The sequence below is a fragment of the Periplaneta americana genome, chromosome 16, assembly GCF_040183065.1.
Source record: "Periplaneta americana isolate PAMFEO1 chromosome 16, P.americana_PAMFEO1_priV1, whole genome shotgun sequence".
In the NCBI taxonomy this organism is placed as follows: Eukaryota; Metazoa; Arthropoda; class Insecta; order Blattodea; family Blattidae; genus Periplaneta; species Periplaneta americana.
This window is the reverse complement of record NC_091132.1, coordinates 121,936,097-121,956,678: the sequence shown is the minus strand read 5'-3', so window position 1 is coordinate 121,956,678 and position 20,582 is coordinate 121,936,097. Positions and strand designations below refer to the sequence as shown.

Here is a 20,582-nt window from a genome sequence, read left to right as displayed (position 1 = left end):
TTTTTATTTCTTTAGGCCTATATATTGTACTGTATCGAGTATTTGAAATACAAATGTAGTTTGAGTATTTGAAATACAAATGTATTTTGGTTAATTTTTTAAAAGTATTTTGTATTTGTATTTCAAATACAATTATTTGAAGTATTTTGTATTTGTATTTGAAATACTTGGATGTCAATATTTTGCCCAGCCCTGTGTGTGTGTATGTATGTATTTCTTCTTAAAGCACTACAATTTCATTGAAGTTTTGGCCTTCTCAATGATCTCTATGTATGTATGTAACTTAAGTACTTCATTATCCTTCAAATATTTGTTTTTTAGGCATGGTGAACATTTAAGATGCTTAGTGAAGATTAATTTGAAATCATCATTAGAGCTGCTAACGTTTCAGAACTATTTACAGCTTCCAGTAACATGACAGTATTACCACAGTCAAGTATATACAGTCACGAAGCTCGAGTTGTTGAGGGTGCTAGGAACAATAGACTGTGCCAGTACTATTTAGCAATTATCTATGAATGCATATTCCCTACGTATTGAGCTTCGTGACTTTATAAACTAGACTGTGGTATTACCCAAAATCTGAAGATGTTTCTTATATTTAGGTCATGTATACGCGTGAACACAAGAAAAAAGTATTACATTGTTTCTTATGGTTCTCAGTATTCAAATACAGTACCGGTATGCAGCAAAACAAACAACACTGTAATTATCGCTCATCTACTGTCCATGTTTCCCCAGCAACCAAGCATTTATTTATTTTATATTATAGTTTGACATATTGTATATTCAATGTTGGGGTTAGTGCTGCAATTATGGATCTCACAACAGAAGAGAAGATGTTTATTGTCGAGCATTATTTTCGGTCATACAGAGTACTGAAATTACAAACATGCTCACATTGTTAAATCGCTCCTGGTACTGCTCTTTAACATGGCGTAAGCTTGGTCCATTCCGTATGAGCGGAAATAATGCTCGATAATAAACATCTTCTCCTCTATTGTGAGAACTATAATTGCAGAAATCAACACAACACTGAGTTCACAATATGTCAAACCACTGCCTGCTGGATCACATCCTATGGCTGTTTACACTGCCTGCTCAATCAACGCTTATGTGCGAGTCTTGAAAAAAGTTATTTTGCCGCTAGGTGGCAGGTAGTGCCCACCACACTTAACATTATCAGTATATGCAAAGTACCCTAAAATAACTATTATTACGAAGTCTTAGGTACCAGAAGAGACAAGGGCTTATGGAAACGATGGCCCAGGGTGTCCGAATCCTTCCACAATGCTTAATATGTAATACTATTAATACTGAAATTAAAACATATTTTTTAAGCGATACTACATCCAAACAAGCAGGCCTAATACGTATTATTAAAATCATTTAACGTAATAAAAATAATATTTGAAACTTATATAAAATATTTCAAAAAGTTTAAACATATTTACGAAAAAATATATGCTTCCTTTAACCGAGCTACGAGATTATTGGAAATCATGGTTTGAATTAACGACCGTATGTGGTATCTTCCTGCAGTATCTTCCAATCCATGAAATTGTTATACGGACACTTGGTCTACTGTTTTATTAAGTTCAGTATTGCCAGAAAGTAACTTCCCCATATATAAAAGGCCCATTTGAAGTGTGATAAATTTTGCGCTCATTAAAAAATTTTCCCCCATCCCCGAAAAGAAATGCCGAGTAAAATACTGTAAACAGATAATTTATCGCTTATGTCGTGTACAGTAAAAAATTTGTACACATTTTTCATGAAACATATTGTTGGTCCTGCTTCTGAAAAATTTACCCGAGATGTCAGACGTAAATGATTGTCCTTCATATAGTCCAAAGTGCTTGTAACTTCCAGTGAAAATGTCTGTACAGCATAAAGAACGTTCATTTTCTCAAAGGAACTGGGTTCGACATGCTTCCTCATTAGAAATCGAATGGGTTTCACAGCTAAGTCCTTTTGTATCCTGTATATTTCCTTGATGAATTTTGAACTGATCATTCCTTCTCTGTCTGCTATATCTGGTCTAGAAACTGTGAACGGATGTTTTTGATGATGTGACAGTAATCAAAACTTAAATATAAATTACGTTGCAAGTTACATCAGTGTACTACGCAAGGCTGTAGATCTCCGCTGCCTAAACCCTTAAACATAGCAGTATTAGTTCTATGGTTATCAGTTACAAGCCGAAGCAATGAAATCCACAGTCTTTACAGCTTTCAACACTTGCTGAACTAATAAGAGCAGATCATTTCCTTGCAAATTTCGTACCATGAAATATGCTGCCGGTATTGTGCACTTGGTAGATAATCCATGAATAACTAAACACAGAAGTTTGTTGGCTAAGATGGGATTTATTCCTATTTCTTTATTATAAACTCCTTCAGCTTCGACTAAACCAAAAATTTTATCCTCTTCTTTATTATAAAGCAAGCTTTCTTTTATTGCCATTTCATCGCATATAAGAGAAACTACTTTCTCAATTTCATTTAATTTTGTGGCTTCTAACTTAAGTGTCTGTTTAATTAAGAGGGAAACACCAACGCCATATTCCGTTGAGCCCATATACCTATCTAATATGCTGCACGACGGTGCTTGTATTAATTTCAAATTTCTTCCAAAAGTCGCAGCCTTTAGGAGACGATATTCGCCAACAAAAGCAGTACCGAATAATTGGCTCGGACCATTTTTGAGGATTTTTTTTTTATTTCTAATTTGATCCAGTATATATATGCAGCCATTTTGTAGCCATCATGTGCTGATTTCTTTATGTTACCTACTGACTTTCTCTCAGGTAGCTCAGTTGGTAGAGCAGCTGGCTACGGGACTAGAAGGTCCGGGGTTCGATCCCAGGTGGTGACAGGATTTTTTCTTGTTGCCAAACTTTCAGAAAGGCCCCGAGGTTCACTCAGCCTCCTATAAAATTGAGTAACAGGTCTTTCCCGGGGGTAAAATGCGATCAGAGCGTGGTGCCGACCACACCACCTCATTCTAGTGCCAAGGTCATGGAAACCATGGGGCTATACCTCCATGTCCCCTAAGTGCCTTCATGGCATATTACAGGGATACCTTTACTTTTTACCTTTTACTGACTTTCTCTCAGTATAGCTATTAATTTCTTCCTTCGCCTCTTGAAGTTCCTTCTCTATTTCCACAATTTTGTTTTCGAGTCTGTACACTTTCGCTCGAAGATTTTTATTTAATTTTTTATGATATTCTAGTTCACTTAATCTTACAGTATTTACTTGAACAGCAATATGTCTGGAATATACGTTTACATCTACCTTGTCTTTTATAATTTCGGCTTCTATGTCTTTCTCACGATATTCGACTTCAATGTCCTCCTGACATTGTGCAGCCAATCTTGAGACGTTGTTCTTCTCGGAGGATGATGAACTTGAGTTTCTGACTTTTATCTTCCTCTTGTTAGAAGGTTTCTTGTATGAAGGATATCCAGGAAATATACTTGGTATCGACAAATTTTTCAGTTTCCTATATTTTGCATCTTCTTTAAAATCTTCTTGTTTGAAGTGTAAACTACACACACATGAACGATCAGAAGGAATCCACTTACTTCCTCTTTTATCACCTTCTCTTGATATAATATTTAACCTTTAACCACTTTTCCCGCAGCTCACTATTAGATGGAAATTCATGAAATTATAATCTTCTGAATTTCAATTTTCCTCTGTGCATTTTGCAGAAAGGGACACAACAAGACACCATTGCAAATGTATTATAATTAATATTGTTATTTCAGGAAACCAAGTTTTATATCTCACAAAATTAAATGTATTTCAAACCGAATGTTCCTTCCTTCCAATGTATTTTAAAGAAGAAAATCATATCATTAATAAACAATAACTTACCAACACTGTAATTACTTCTAAGATGTCAAATAAGACCGTATAATTAATTCTACACATTTAGTACAGCCAATTCAACGGCAGTTACTTGCTGCGCTCTAGTGTCGAAACTGGACAATAATGTCCACGCAAAACTCAATGCTAAGGAAGAGGAATGAGCAGGCAGTTACGCAACCAAAGGATGTGATCCAGCAGGCAGTGGTCAAACTATTATATACAATAAATAAATATTTCGTTGCTAGGGATACGTGGACAGCAGATAAGCAATAATTTCAGTGTCGTTTGTTTTTCCGCATACCTTACCCACATTCCAGAGCCAACAAAAACACAAGATGATAGTAAAAATGTCCACAAAACCGGGATTCGTCTTATATGGCAGATACAAAAAAAGAAACCTTAAAATCCTACACTGAAACTATACCAAAATACAACAAATCACATTCGTCATCCGAGGTAAAAAGCTCTTCAAGTACATCCTGACTTTCACTGTTTACAGCGTCGTCATATGGATCCCATTCTGAATGCAGCTAGTCAGTTTCTACTTCGTCATCAGTATTCCATAACAAATCGTCCTTTATGATACCTATAGAATTAGAAATTCCGCACTTTTTGAAGGATTTTATCACTGTTTTCATCTTCACTTTTTCTCCATGATGTTTGACAGTTTGGGGGTCGTCTTAAAGGACAGTTATAAGCAGACATCGAGATTTTGGACCCAATAGAATAAGTCTGCAGACATCGAGATTTTGGACCCGATAGAATAAGTTTACTAAGTCCATACTATAGGCAGCTTTGTTACTGTGTTTGAGGTGAGTCGGCACCAGTAGAGACATGTGTATATGAACCCAAGTCCAGTCTAGTCTGCTGGTGCTGTACAGTGACGTTCCAAAGAAAGACAACTAATTTATCAAACATTAAAATAAAATGAATGTTAGAGGAGAAAAATTCTGTAAGACCAAACAATTAATCTTTACGTAAATTAAAATAAAAGCCTATGGGTGCTATTCATAGACATTTCGCTAGCCCGCGGTACGAGCATGTTAAACTAGCCCCGGCTATCGACTGATTACTTGTACAGGATTCATATCATACCATATCGCTAACACTGGTTTATGAATACGAAAAACGTTAGTTCGTTGATCATCCACCGGAAGCCCACGTTAAGAATGTCTATGAATATGGCCCTATAATGCGAAATTTTCAAAATAAATTAATATGCATTTCCTTTCGGCTTCTTTCATAAGCACATGTGCAATATTTACGCAACATACATAATAATCATACACAATATACACAACTTATGATGTACAACACCTGGTATCCCCACAATATATTTACAATATAATGTAATGAAAATTTATGTTCTGTTCAACTTGTTTATTTTACAGCTTTCTCTTCTAGAATACTATTTGAACTGTTACAATGTACTACAATACACATTCACAAGGTCTCAAAACTAAATTTTCTTCAGTAGTTGGCAAGACAAAGTTTATATTGGGAGAAGCTCCGCTCTACATCACATGATGTAATTGGTGCAAAACGAAAAAAGACACTAAGTTATTGAAATCTATCTTGGCTACCCCAGTCGTGTCCGTAGACTTCTTCCCTCTTAGCACATCTTTTATGTCACAGAATATCGCATATCCACTGTTTTTACACAAAACTCGGTTTACTTTCTGTTTAATATGATTACTAGCTGGTGTAGAGGATGCTTGATCAATTACTTTCGTCATCCCCTTAATTAATTTTACAGGCTGTGGGGGCAGAGGAATAGTGGGTGCAATTTTCTTGAATGTTAGCAATCATGAAGGAGATTTAAAAAATGTTACTTTGCAGTTAGCGATGAAACAAGCTACATCACTAAAGGACGCCCGTATCTCTTCAGCATCCCGGTGAAATGTGTTTTCGGGAGTTACAATGGGTCTCAATGTATCGTTGTTTGTCTCCCCTTAGTCTGATATGACACAATTTATATGTAACATAGTCCCCATTAACTTCAAAACAATCATTTCCGAACTCCTGCACAAATGAATGCCTTTTACTTTTAGCATATTTACTGATTCTTCGACTAGTCAGATAGATAACCACATGCATAGGTCAAAACTAGACTACTATCTCCTGTTCTCTCTCCTGACAAAGTGAACTAGGTGTACGGGACTGTTTTTATTGTCAGAACAGTACCTCCTCTCCCTGCCTTATGAGTATGACTGAGTAAATAAAGCATATAGGACAACAGGTAGGTCGCTACCCTCACTGCCCCCACCCACTACCGTCCTGATTTCCAACTTGAAATCACACTGTTTTCTTCTATCGGGTCTGAAGTCTCTAAGCCTAGTTATAAGATAAAAGTATAATATTGTGCTCAAAATTTGTAACTCATCTTAACTGAATAAAGATCGTCTTATCTACGGAAATATGCGGTAATTGTTATTGTTGTTTTTATTTTTTGTAGAAATTAGTTTCATTTACGTATTTGCTTCAAAATACAGATATTCAGGTACTCTTTCTTATACTTTTCTGAAGGTGCCTTCCCATATCAGATCTCTCTACAGCAAGTCATCTTCATCTTCAGGCAGCACATCTGTGGGGGCTCCATCATCAGCCCAAATTGGGTGGTGACTGCAGGACACTGTGTAGTTATCGGAGATCTTGAAGTAAGTATGGATAAGTTTAAAGGATAGAGAACTTCGTTTAGGCTATTCACATAATAATTTAAGTATGTGTTGTTGTTTTCTAATGCGAGGCATTTGACAATAAAGTCATTTGACCTCTTGCACTCCAATATTTTTCAAAGATATTGTCATGGCCAGCCACTGATGCACAGATTTTGAGAAGTTCTGAATCCATTTCTTGATTTGAGTTGCACAATGGACAGTTAGGAGACTGATATATTCCAATTCTATGCAGATGCTTGGCCAAACAGTCATGCCTGTTGCCAATCTAAATGCAGCTACAGACGATTTGCGTGGTAAATCGGGAATCAACTGTGGATTATGATGCAGAGAGTTCCATTTTTTCCCTTGGGATTGTGTTATCAAATTTTGTTTGTTGAGGTCTAAGTATGTAGATTTAATAAATCTTTTTACAGAGTAATACATAGATTTAGTAACAGGTCTGTAAGTAGCAATGCTGCCCTTCTCTGCTAAAGCATCCGCATTCTCGTTTCCCAGGATTCCACAATGGGATGGTATCCATTGGAATACAATTCTTTTATTGAGTGTTATTAGTTGAGAGAGCATTTTAGTTATTTCTGCTATTTGAGATGAAGGTGTGTGTCTAGAGACTATTGATAGAATAGCTGCTTTGGAGTGTGAAATATAACTGCTTTCTTAAATTTATTGATGTGGCATAGAAGATTCCTGAGACTTTCACTTATTGCAATGATTTCTCCATCAAAACTTGTTGTTCCATATCCAAGAGATCTATAAAGTGAGAAGAGACAGCACGTAACACCTGCACCGGCACCTTGTTCTCTGGAGATCAAGGATCCATCAGTGTATAAATGAAGCCAATTTTGTGGAGGGTACCTAATATTAATTGTCTCTAAAGACAATTGTTTCATTATTTCAGTGTTTACTTCTGATTTCAGTATTTCTTGTGTTAAATTTAGATTATACTCTATATTTAATAGAGTTAAAGGGTTTGGTTTAATTTGTAAGTTTTCTTTTAAATTCGGGACGTATTTAAGTATGTTTATGTCTCTATTTTCATTTTCGCCTGTTATTTCATTTAATATAACTTTCAGTTCACGCCATTTCATTATTTTACAGATCAGAATAATAGATTTTCCTCATTATTCTTCATAATACATTAAACTAGCTGATTCACTTTAGTGAATAAACTTATGTTTTCTAGCAAATATTCCAGAGGTATTTCGAGCTTCTTTTCTCCACTTTCAGTGGGTAGTTCAAAATGCATGGATGTATAATCTGCATTCACTCATTACTATAACACTATGCATCCACCAATGTTTACAGTCATTCAGTATCGAGAATACTGTAAGATAATTTCTAGTTTCTGCAGAATTTTATTACTGTGTTTTTTTTTTTTTGCTATGTAATAAAGTGCAAAAAATATAAACGATACTCGAGAGGAAATTAAACATAGAATAAATACTGTTATTATTTGGTTGAGAAGCTTTTGTCATCCACTCTGTTCTCAAAAAACTGAAAGTTAGAATTTGTAAAACAGTTGTAATACCGGTTGTTCTGTATGGTTGTGAAACTTGGACTCTCACTTTGAGAGAGGAACAGAGATTAAGGGTTTTCGAGAATAAGGTGCTTAGGAAAATATTTGGGACTAATCAACGTTGGTAAAAATTTTACCTCGGTTTTAGCTACAAAAACTTAGATAATAGCTACATTTGCACTCACCAACAAAATTATCTCGGTTAATTTTAATTACTGCCTCAACAGATATAGAAGAACTATAGATACATATATAACAGCATTTTCTTCCATACATTGATTAATAACTACAATGCATCAGGTGATGCTGTGTTAATAAATTCATAATACTAAATACCGGTACAAATATTTACACACAGAATACTTCATAAATTTTACAGAAGAAAGAGTTCGTCCAAAGGGCTGGATTCGGGAAGAGTACCTAAAATGCTCATTACATTTCCGCGTTGAATAGCAATGCTTAAGCGTTGACGCAAATAAGTAGTGCAACGGCGATCACCAGTAATGGAGATCAAAATTTGGCCGATCTGAGATACCAAAACTTTAGCGTCATGACTCCAGGGACCGAAGGTCTCCACAGCAAAGGGGATAAAGATATAATTGTCTTGTCTAAAAGATGAGCATATTCATTGACTTTTTTCTGCATGGCTAGTTCAGCAGCAGATCCTGTGCATCTGGAGGTATTTGGCAAGTGAGATGGAGCTAGAGTGTCAACGCAAGTGGAGTCCCAAATTAAAGATTTTCCTCTAGACCATGGAATTAAGGTGAGACCATCAGGTCGTTTACCATCCTTGCGACTAATACCTGGTGGTTCCAAAAGAGACGGGATGCCACAAGAAGTCAGAGATCTTTTAATGATGTCATTGAGTGATGTATGTCTGGGAATGCGACCCTTGCTCCTTACACAGCTGAGTGCATGATGGCCGTAAATATCAGCAATTTCTCTGCAAATACATTGGTGTGGCTGGCAGAGTTTACAACCAAGGCATAAAGCCATTGCGATTTTAAAGGCTGTACTATCTATTAGAGTGCCGATGTGAGGAGATGGTAATGCGTGCAAGCTCCAGACTCACTTTCTTGAAGAGCTAGGAGACGTGCAATGTCTTGTTCGGATTTAAAAGGAGAAAGGAGCTTACCTAACATTTTTTTGGAAAAAACAACGTCCCACTGCTTTTGAAACTCAGGATGGGCAGGAGGATGAGTGGTTTGTGAGGAAGTATACCAACTAGTCAGAGCATCACGCACATGACAGATTTCAGCTGCATCACTGTATAAAGAAAAGAGCGATTTGATCCAATGGAAAACCCCAAAGGCAGAAGAAAGAAAAGCAGGTATACAAACGTCAGAAAGTTTCCGAATGCCCACACCACCAAATTTAATTGGGAGAGAGACTTGAGTCCAACTAGTATCGGTAAAACATATATTTATGATCATTTCCAAACTAGATCGAAAAAGAGCATCAGCTTTATGTAGGAAAGATGGAAGAAGCCATAAAGGAGTAGTACACATAAAGTAAGTCATCTTAGGGATTAGAAAACAATTTTTAAGAAGATAATAAGAAATATGAGGATGTATTAGTTTTAAACGATGGATGAAATATTGCAAAGAAATTAGTTTTTGTTCAGCGATGTGATTGGCAGCTTCCAAAAAGACTGGAGATCCAAGAATAGTTAAAGTGGATTTTAACATTAGTAAAATACCCGGGGCAAGTTTTTCAAAAGAAGAGAAAACAGATTGATTAAATTTAGAACGAAAATAAATTTCACATTTATCAGGATTAAGTTCTAACCCTATTGTTGAACCGAATTGAATGATTTTATTAAGATCTTGCAAAACATCTGAAGGGGCCCCACTTAAGCAACCATCATCTAAGTAAAAAAGGTTGAGATCACTAATAACTTCCTTAATAAGGGAATGAATTGTTAGACTAAAAAGTAAAGGGCCAGCCAGATCCTGATTGAAACATAATTGTATCAGAACCGAAAAATAAAGTAGAATGGTGTCTGTATGATTGCCAGAAATAGGGGAAAAGTTGTGGAATTTTAAGTTTGACAGCTTGCAACACGGTATCTCTTTCAGTACAATTGAAGGCATTTCTGAAATCTAACTTAAGAACGATTTTATCAGAGTGACAATTGGCAGAAATGAATGAGCGCAATGAGTGAATAATACTTTCACAGGTCTGAGGTGAACCAAAACCAAATTGATTCGGTCTAAAATATGCTCTAATTTCTTCTTTAACACTAACACAAGCCATTTTGGATACCAATCTTCGGAAAGTATTCCCAATGGCAATAGGTCTGATGCCACCATCCTTCTTATTGATCGCAATAATGAAAGCTCCGTAAAATACAGGACAAATTCCAGGATCTAAGTCTCGGTCAATTGGGATTATCTCGGTTTAAAATTTTACCGGAGAAATGTTGGCCGATAAAATAGGAAAATCTGAGATAATCGGAATAACAAGATGGCATGTGCACGACTATAGTCCCGTCGCTCTAATTTCGGGCAGCCAATCGCGTTGCAGGTCGGCTACATTTAAACGTGTACGTCTTGTGATTCGTTGATTCATTTCTTAAGACTCGATAAATACTTAATATAATCGCCCGCCATTTTAGCTCTTTAGTTGGCGTTCGCAGAAAGCACACGAAGACGTTATTTGCCGCTCAATTATTTACTGAATTACATTGCGTTTGATTTATTATCATAGGAGTTACGACATGATAATGTTTAACGGTGTTGCAAATAGATTCCTCGTATGGTAGCTCGGCAACGTAAGAACAAAAATGGCGAATGATACTACCTACCTAGACTTTATAGAGCCTTCACTTTCTAAGATGTAAGCAAAGAGGCGGAGTCACGCCGGAAATAACAGCGTCGGGACTATAGAACCAATATTTAATTGATGAAAGAGAAAATGATAGTGATGAGAAATATGGCCAAGAGTACAAAAAGAAGGCGTCCTAGGTGGCTAAAAGAACGCGCCACATATTTTCAGGACTACGATGACTCAGATTTTATAACACATTTTAGATTATCTAAAATTTCAACTTTATTAATCTTATCAATGACAGAACATAACCTGAAATTTACAACAGATAGGTAAGATGAATACTCTACAATAGCTATTGTTTATACCAGAGAGAGGCATCGAAAAGTTACCGCACTATACAGAGGACGTCCGTCGGGGAACAGATTGCACGCAATCCATTGCTCGACTCACCGATCAGCTGTAGCGGCGCGTGCGGGCCGAGCATTCAGTTTCATTATGGTAGATCTAAATTATTAGTTAAGAGTTACCTAAGGAATGAATGAAGTTGAAAAATCTTACCTTTCATCAAAGCAGCTGTTGAAAATGATGCCCAGCTTTCTCAATACAAACTTGCATCGCGTTAAAAAAAAATTCCGAAACACTCATTGTATCTCCACCTCTGAGTTTTCAGATATCACTCGTCTGATTTCATTCTATCAGCGTGAAGATTTCCTCGGGCTGCTTTCAATTCTTCCTTGAATATCCGCAATCTTCTACTCTGTTAATACCCTCTTCTGTGGTTTTCTCATTTTATTTAAAACAAACCCTGTTTCTCCCATTTTCTGAATAACTTGGTTATGTATTGTCTCGAAGGCATTGCAGCGTCACGAAACTGATGTAGAAATTTGCGAACAGTACAGTCATACGATTTATTTTTTAGGAGAAATGTCGCAACTAGAAATATTCGTTGTACAGTACTATACCGGTTACGTCACCATACTGACAGCGAACACAATGTTCAATAACAAGTCCAGTATTAAATGCACACTACGTAATAGCGTGCACTCAATAAACACTCCACTCGTCAACTAAACCACAGTCTACTATCAGTCTACTATATAGTAGACGTAATAGCGTGCACTCAATAAACACTCCACTCGTCAACTAAACCACAGTCTACTATATAGTAGACTGTGACTAAACACTCCATACGCTTCCCGCTGTCCATACATTCAATCCTCATCACTTGGAATTTTAGGCCTACCGTAATAAAACTGAACGCCTGGCCCGCCCGCACTGCTACAGCTGACCGGTGAGTCGAGCAATGGATTGCGGACAATCTGTTCCCCGACGTCTTCTGCATAGTGCGGTAACTTTTCGCTTCCTCTCTCTGTAGTTACCCAATTTATTTATTGTATATACCTATAACTTAGTGCTATAAATACACACACGCGCATATACATGCATACTAACGATCGTATTGACAGGCATCGTGGTTGGCTATGTATCTTTACATTTTTTCATAAAATTAAGAAAATTAAAATTACATAGGAGTTACTTTTCTTCCATTTTAGGAATCAAGTTGTATCCCCCATAAATCAGCTGCTACTAGCACTAAGATTTTACGCTACTGGTAGTGACCAGCTCAGCGTTGCAGATTACGCTGGTGTGAGTCAGTCTCGAATTGAGCCATTCAGAGCAGAAGTGGTGTAAGTCAAAATTGGGTAATGAGGTTTAAAGTAAAAATTCTGTAAAATACAGCGCAAAGTAGCAATTAATATTCAATTTATTTACACTACTAGTAGTCAGTGGATAGCACGAAGGACATATTAATGGCTACTTTGCGCTGTATTTTACAGAACTTTTACTTTAAACCTCATTACCCAATTTTGCCTTACATCACTTCTGCTCTGAACGAATCAATTGTACATAGGGTCAACAGTGCCATAGCTGCTTTACGAAGCCAGTATATTAAATCTTCCGCAAACACCTCAATCTGTACTTCAAACACAGATGCGTTTTTACAACATATCCAGGTTTCCAAAAGTAATAGGAGCAATGGACTGTACCCATATTAGGATACGATCCCCTGGAGGTAATAATGCGGAACTCTTCTGAAACAGAAAGACTTACTTTTCGCTAAATGTACAAGCAATACGTACGTAATGCTAAAATGGAATTTAGCGACATAGTGGCTAGATGGCCAGGCAGTAGTCATGATAGTACCATTTTCAATAATTGTATACAACGAGCAAGGTTCGGACTGGGAATCTACTGGGATTCAGTATTACTAGTAGATGCAGGTACCCCTGTAGATCTTACCTAATCCTCCTCTGGATACAGTTCATTCACCGGCAGAGAATCTCTGTAAGTTACTTAATGAATCGCAAATCAGATCAAGAAATGTAATGCGTTTGGGTTATGGAAGCGAAGATTTTCGATTCTTGCTCTGGGGATGAATGTGACATTAGATCATACATTTGCCGTGATAACTGCTACAGCGGTACTGCATAATATTCTTCGTCGAGCTAGAGAAGAATTACCTCAGGACGATCCACAATCTACAGTTACCTGCACCATGGGCATGACTCAGTCGGTTAAGACGCATGCCTTCCGGCCTGAAGCTGCGTTCGGGCCCGGGTTCGACCCCCGCTTGGGCTGATTACCTGGTTGGGTTTTTTCCGAGGTTTTCCCCAACCGTAAGGTGAATGCCAGGTAATCTACGGCGAATCCTCGGCCTCATCTCGCTATCACCAATATCATCGACGCTAAATAACCTCGTAGTTGATACAGTGTTGTTAAATAACCAACTTAACCATGGGCTGAACTCTTAGGAGAAGGGCAGATTGATGGACGACTGTATCAATAGAATAGACCTATATCTCGCTGCGACAATCCAGTGAGATGAACAATAATTGATACCTACTTTAGAAGTCTCCTACCGCAGTAGCAGCACAGCATTTTACATTAATAAAAGGTCTTACATAAATGTTGTTTATTTTCTCGTACACATTGTTGTTGTATTACAAAATATAAGAAATAATTTGCTTTTTTCATGGTTTAATTCTGTAAACAAAAATGTACTATTTACATATTACTTATACATATTTTTAATGTACCAACACAGCTAAATTATTTTTTCATATAGGCTACTGAAAACAATGAAATTGAATTAATAATTTATCAGCACAATGCATTGTAATAATTTTAATTGTTGTTTAATAATATTTCAGTTTTCATTTTCTCGTGTTTGAGTAGTTCATTTTCTCTTTCAAGTTTTACTCTTTCAATTTCCAGTTTTAATTTTTCCTGCTGTAGTCAAAGAGAATGAAGCTCCTTGTTCCACAAGTGTTCTTGTGTTGCTTGTTCAATGCTCTTCATTATTGCCTGAGCCTTCAACTTGTGGATTTTTGCTAAGGGCTCTTCTGACTTGCTAAGCATCGGTCTTCTGCGTGTAGTCCAGCTTGGGGCGACATTTTTTTTAAGAAGCTGTAACACTGACGTTGGTCGAGTCGAGCTTTCTGTTCACTGGTAAGATGTCATGGTACACAGACGTTCAGGCAGTGTGATGGGAATGGAATCAGCACTGAAGTGGATTGTAAGAGCAATTCCATCAATAGTCTTCCAGTAATTTTCCCTTACCATACTCTCCACTGCTTTAGCGTTGTGGTTGGTAATGACGACGTGTGCTTGGACAGGTCTAGGGAGGTCAGGCATCTTTATATACACCTGAATTCTCTGCACCATTTGAACACTGATCTCCTGACGTCACCAAACATCGTAAGATGTAGATTACTGATCTCTTCTTGAGACATGCTTTTTCATATGCATTCTGCATGCACCACCAGATGTTCACTGAATCTGTGCCTTCCTACATAGGAACTGAATCACAGCCCATTGTGTCTACTTGGATGCATTCATGTGCAACTTTATTTCACTTACCACATGCTTCAAAGATTCTGAATGACTTGCACACTATTATGGTAGCACACCAATATCAACTTGTACAGTGACACTACGATCTTCCACAATGTCAACAGTGTTGTCACGCCAGTCTGTTTCATTTGAAGGAACCTTATGTCATGAGCTGATCGCCTGTAAATAATACACTTGAAATTTTCTTCGTTCTGGTAATTTTAATTTCTCCATATGATCTTCCACTTACAGTATTTAGAATATCATACATGTAAAATGAATAGTTCTACTATACTTCCTCATTGTTGTTGTTTATTCAACTGTCCGAAGACAGGTCTGAACCTCACAAGTGATACAATCATGGCACTGCTTATGAGACAACTAGGCCAGGAGTTATTGAGGTAGGGCAGCCAGTTCCTTTCTTCCTCATTAATATCTTCTTTTTGTAAGAGTTCAGTATTCATATTATCGCTACTGGTATTTTGTTTTCTGTGTAAATAACGGCTATTATTGCTTGCAATAATTTTTCTTGATACTAGGATTTCAAACAACTTTTGCCTTCTAGACTATCAAAGGCTTTCTCGACGTCTAAAAACAATAGACATATTTCTAGGTTATATTCTCTTCTTTTTTCTATTAATAATTTTAGAGCAAAATTTGAATCAGTACATGATCAGTCTTTTTTTGAACCGATTTTGTTTTCTACACATGAACTTTTCTGAGTACTCTGTAATTTTTTGTTTAAAATCTGAATGTAAATTTTGTAGTATGTATTAAGTATAGTTACCCCTCTGTAATTTTCGTGGTTTCTTTTGTTCCCTTTTTTTAATAACAAAATAATTATCTCCATACCATATAATATAATCATGGTAGGCTATTTTGTTCACAAAATTTAACAATCTGAGCTTAGATTCCTTCTGAGCACATTTGTGTAATTCTGAATTTGTAATGCAATTCTTTATCATATTTAATGCACCATCTAGTTCTTTCACTGTGATAATCGAGTCGTCATTGTTTTCAGATTCCATCAGCTCTGATCAATATCTAAATTTGGTTTGTTCCATAACCATTTAAAGTACGGTACTTACTGCGTAAATATATTTTCATTTATATCCTCTTGGTTCTTTCTTTAACAGGCCTATTTTTGTTCATTTCTTCCAAAATTATTAGAAAAACATAGTCTCCCTTGTGATAAATAACAGAACTTTTTATAAGAAATTTGTGTGAATAGTAAATATGAAATGCTGTCTCTTTCTTTCTTTTGCTTTTATTACATCTAATGCTAACTTTATAACTCTCCTACAGGTTGTTGCAGGTGAACACAGCCTCAATAACAATGATGGTACTGAACAGACTGTGGCAGTAGCACAAGCAATTGTTCATCCCAATTATGCAGGGTGAGTGGTTACATATCAGAAAGGATCTCACAGTTATTACACTATGTAGGGCTAATTAGATTTTTCAGCAATATAATCTATACCGGTACAATGTGAATACTAGCAATAGAATAGTACCGTACTCTATTTCTATGAGTAAGTAGGTATATGGATAATTGCATATCGTAATTGAGGACATCACCCGAATAATGGCATATATCTTTATACATCAGTTTTCTGACGATCAAGGGATTAGATAGTTGTTGTTGTTTTCTAATGCCAGGCATTTGACAATAAAGTCATTTGACCTCCTCCACTCCAATATTTTTCAAATATATTATCATGGTCAGCCACTGAAGCACAGATTTTGAGGTGTTCCGAATCCATTTCTTGGTTTGAATTGCACAGTGGGCAGTTAGGGGACTGATATATTCCAATTCTATGCAGGTGTTTGGCCAAACAGTCATGGCCTGTTGCCAATCTAAATGCAGCTACAGACGATTTTTGTGGTAAATCGGGAATTAACTGTAGATTATGATGCAGAGAGTTCCATTTTTTCCCTTGGGATTGTGTTATCAAATTTTGTTTGTTGAAGTCTAAATATGTAGATTTAATAAATCTTTTCACAGAGTAATACGTAGGTTTAGTAACAGGTCTTTAAGTAGCAGTGCTACCCTTCTTTGCTAAAGCATCCGCATTCTCGTTTCCCAGGATTCCACAATGGGATGGTATCCATTGGAATACAATTCTTTTATTGAGTGATATTAATTGAGAGAGCATTTTAGTTATTTCTGCTGTTTGAGATGAAGGTGTGTGTTTAGAGACTATTGATAGAATAGCTGCTTTGGAATGTGAAATATAACTGCTTTCTTAAATTTATTGATGTGGCATAGAAGATTCCTGAGACTTTCACTTATTGGAATGATTTCTCCATCAAAATTTGTTGTTCCATATCCAAGTGATCTATAAAGTGAGAAGAGACAGCACGTAACACCTGCACCGGCACCTTGTTCCCTGGAGATCAAGGATCCATCGGTGTATAAATGAAGCCAGTTGTGTGGAGGGTATCTAATATCAATTGTCTCTAAAGACAATTGTTTCATTATTTCAGTGTTTACTTCTGATTTCAGTATTTCGTCTGTTAAATTTAGATTATGTTCTATATTTAATAGAGTTAAAGAGTTTGAGGGATTAGATAGTTGAATGCATATAATAGCACACTGTAGCACATTTGCATAAGTCTAGCTTCAATACGTAACACAGGACACAATGTTACATGTTCACGTTGAACAAGTGAACGCGCCTACTACAGTGGCACTCACATGCTGTTGCAAGCCATACTGTAGTAGGCTAGTATTCGATGTTTAGGCCTACTTTAGGTTGTCAGTTGCAGCAGTGAATCATGACCGAAAATATGGGGAAAAAAGAAGCTTGTGAACAAAACTAAATGGAAAACTGAAGGAAGGAAAATACAGTAGAACCTCTGTTATCCGTGGTAATGAAAGAGGTGGACTGAACGGTTAATAGAAAAACTCGGATAATCCGTACCATATAAAGTTTTCATAAATTAAGTGCATAATACATTTTCGTAATTTCCTCCATGGTCTTGTGTTTTTAACATGCTAGGTAGTGGATCAGAAGTTCACTAATTTAAATCTGGTTTTCAATGACGGATTTTTAAAGGCCAAGGAAACTCTTACGATGGCTGTCTGTGAAAAGATGGGAATAGTTCAGGTCTCATGTTGTAGATTTAGATACTTTATAGATTTGATATTTGTTTTTCATTAAATCGTGCATAGTTGTAATTCCTATTTCATATACAGTAGTAGTAGTATTTATTTATTTAACCTGGTAGAGATAAGGCCGTCAGGCCTTCTCTGCCCCTCTACCAGGAGATTCCAACTATAATATGAAGAATAAAATTACAATTAGTATTAAATTTACAATTCCAATTACAAATAAAATTACAATTAGTATTAAATTTACAATTACAATTACAATAAAAATCAAAGTACGAAAAGATTACCTGACTAATTAAAGCTAGATAATTTATCATAGAAAAACAAAGAATATTTTATATTTACTGAATTACAAATTAAACCTAGAATAGCAAAATTGTATAGTGACGAAATTACCAGATATTGAAATATTTTGTGGTAGATTAAGGAAACTATTTACAAGAAATCAATTACTGACCAAGTGCCTAGTAAGTTTGCATTTAAATTCAATTTTATTTCGACAGTCTCTGATGCTAGCAGGTAGCGAATTCCAGAGTCTTGGCAGGGCTATTGTGAAAGAGGATGAGTATGAGGAGGTGCGATGGGATGGTATTGCTTCATGACGAGAGCGTGTGTTCAGATTATGGTGGGAAGAAAGGTAAGTGAAGCGAGACGATAGGTACGAAGGAATAGAAGAGTTCAAGATTTCGAAGAGAAAGAGAAGTGAATGTAAATTTCTTTTCTTATCTAGTTTAAGCCAACCTATTGCTTCCAGGGATTGGGTAATATGATCATATTTACGAACATTGCTTACAAAACGTACACACAAATTATGAGCATGTTGAAGTTTCGTTTTGTTGTCGCTGGAGAGGTCAGTCAGTAAAATGTCAGCATAGTGAAAATAGGGAAATACAAGCGTCTGCACAAGGGACTTTTTTAAGCAAGAGGGGAGATGAACATTTATCCTTTTTAGCACATGGATAATAGAATATACTTTTCTGCATATTCTGATGCGAGATGAGCCACAGTTTCTCTTTTCTCAAAAAAATCAAGTACTTACACTTTTTTTCGTAGCACAACACCTTTTCTTTTGACACCTGTGGAAACATATTGCATAGAAGTTAGGACCCTCAAAGAGTAGACCATACTGTATAAGGATTATTGTTTAGTCAACTGTCCGAAGACAGGTTTGAACCTCAGAAGTGTTACCAAGAAGGCACCACTTATGAGGCAACTAGACCAGGAGATAATGGGGTAGGGTGGCCAGTTCCTTTCCTCCTCCATTGCATACATCGCCGACTAGCTATATATTACATTAGTCAGATTTCAGATGCATACACACAATTGTTCTTCCTCTGACACTCTGACACATATTGTCAAGTGAGATGTACTGATAATAGATGTACATATCAGTCAAAACCTGAACCAGGGGAAAGTGTATAAGGGTAAAGGTTTGTAAAAAGAACATACACTCTGTAGAAAAAATTCGTACTAATGTACAGTACCGGTACTTCATATTTTTTCTGCAGCAAAAAAAAAAAAAAAAGAGCAAGAGAGAAAAATAGTCAGATAATCCACCAATCGGTTAATAGGGTGACAGAAAATCGGGGTTCTACTGTAAATAGAAATAGTGGATTGTCCTCTATGCAACAAAGAAGAAGAAATGACTGAAGATCATCTAATAACCTGTGAAGTTCTACCTGATGGATCCACCACAGAGAAATATTGGAGAGCAAGAACGCTAATGGCTTCATTGCCAAAGCCCGGCATTAGATAACAACAACAACACAACATAGAAATAATGGCAAATTATACACAACTTGTACAGGCAAGAAAATGGAAGAGAAGTCAATTACACCGATAAGAAGATGATGTCTGAAAATGTGTACACATGAAATTTCAAAGGACGACTACTCTCTATTTTTAAATGCTTTTGGGACATGGATTCAAAATTATAACAATATCACTTTATTACTTCTTGCCTTGAAAGAGTGAATCTAAAAACTAAGAAGCTTCAGTCATTCAAGAATAGAGATAATATGTGGAAATATAGTGTTTTCTATAATGGGCATAAAAAAATTAATGTATTATGTCGAAACTTTCTATTGGGTCTATTGCAAATTTCAGAGAAACGATTAAGAACAGTTCAGAACAAACTTGTTTTAAGTGACATCCTCAATGATAAAAGGGATACACACTTAAATCGTCCTCATACAATCATGATGCAAAAGTATAAACCACGGTTTCTCAAACTATGGTCCGCAGACCACCTGTGGCCCTCGAGATCTGTCGTTGTGATCCTTCAAAAAAGGCAGAAGAAAAAATAAAATTCAAAGGAATTGCGAATTACTCTACAGCTGAAAATCTCAGAATTTGGAAATGATACATGACAATCACCTTTCACTTTTTTTCTCAGTACTAACATTTTATGAAATTTATTACCCTATCCGTCCACTGATTTCCCACTTTACTCTCAACAAAAGTGGAATTTAAAGCACTATGAGCATGTTGTTTCTTGCCATCTTTTCCCTGCTTCTCTGGTACTGCCCCTGTAACCCAGCCAGGGACCACCCAAATTCATAACAGAGGACCAAGCATTTTCATGTATTTATGATTTTCTTAATAGTTTTGCAGACACCCAGTCTACACATTTAAATGGTCACATACTGTACATCGTACTCCAATAATACAACTCTGAGGTCACAATTTGAAACATATTTTCCGAGTAAATATGACCAATTTTCATGGATTTG

At 36.4% G+C, this 20,582-nt stretch overlaps 1 protein-coding gene across 1 annotated transcript in view; it reads left to right on the top strand.

Moving 5' to 3' along the window:
* Window positions 1–20,582, top strand: part of LOC138691188 (trypsin-1-like) — a 33,948-nt gene that overhangs the window by 6,263 nt on the left and 7,103 nt on the right. The window contains exons 3-4 of the mRNA XM_069812968.1: window positions 6,405–6,535; window positions 16,041–16,132. Of these exons, the coding sequence (XP_069669069.1) occupies window positions 6,405–6,535; window positions 16,041–16,132 (223 nt within the window). The remainder of the gene's footprint in view (window positions 1–6,404; window positions 6,536–16,040; window positions 16,133–20,582) is intronic.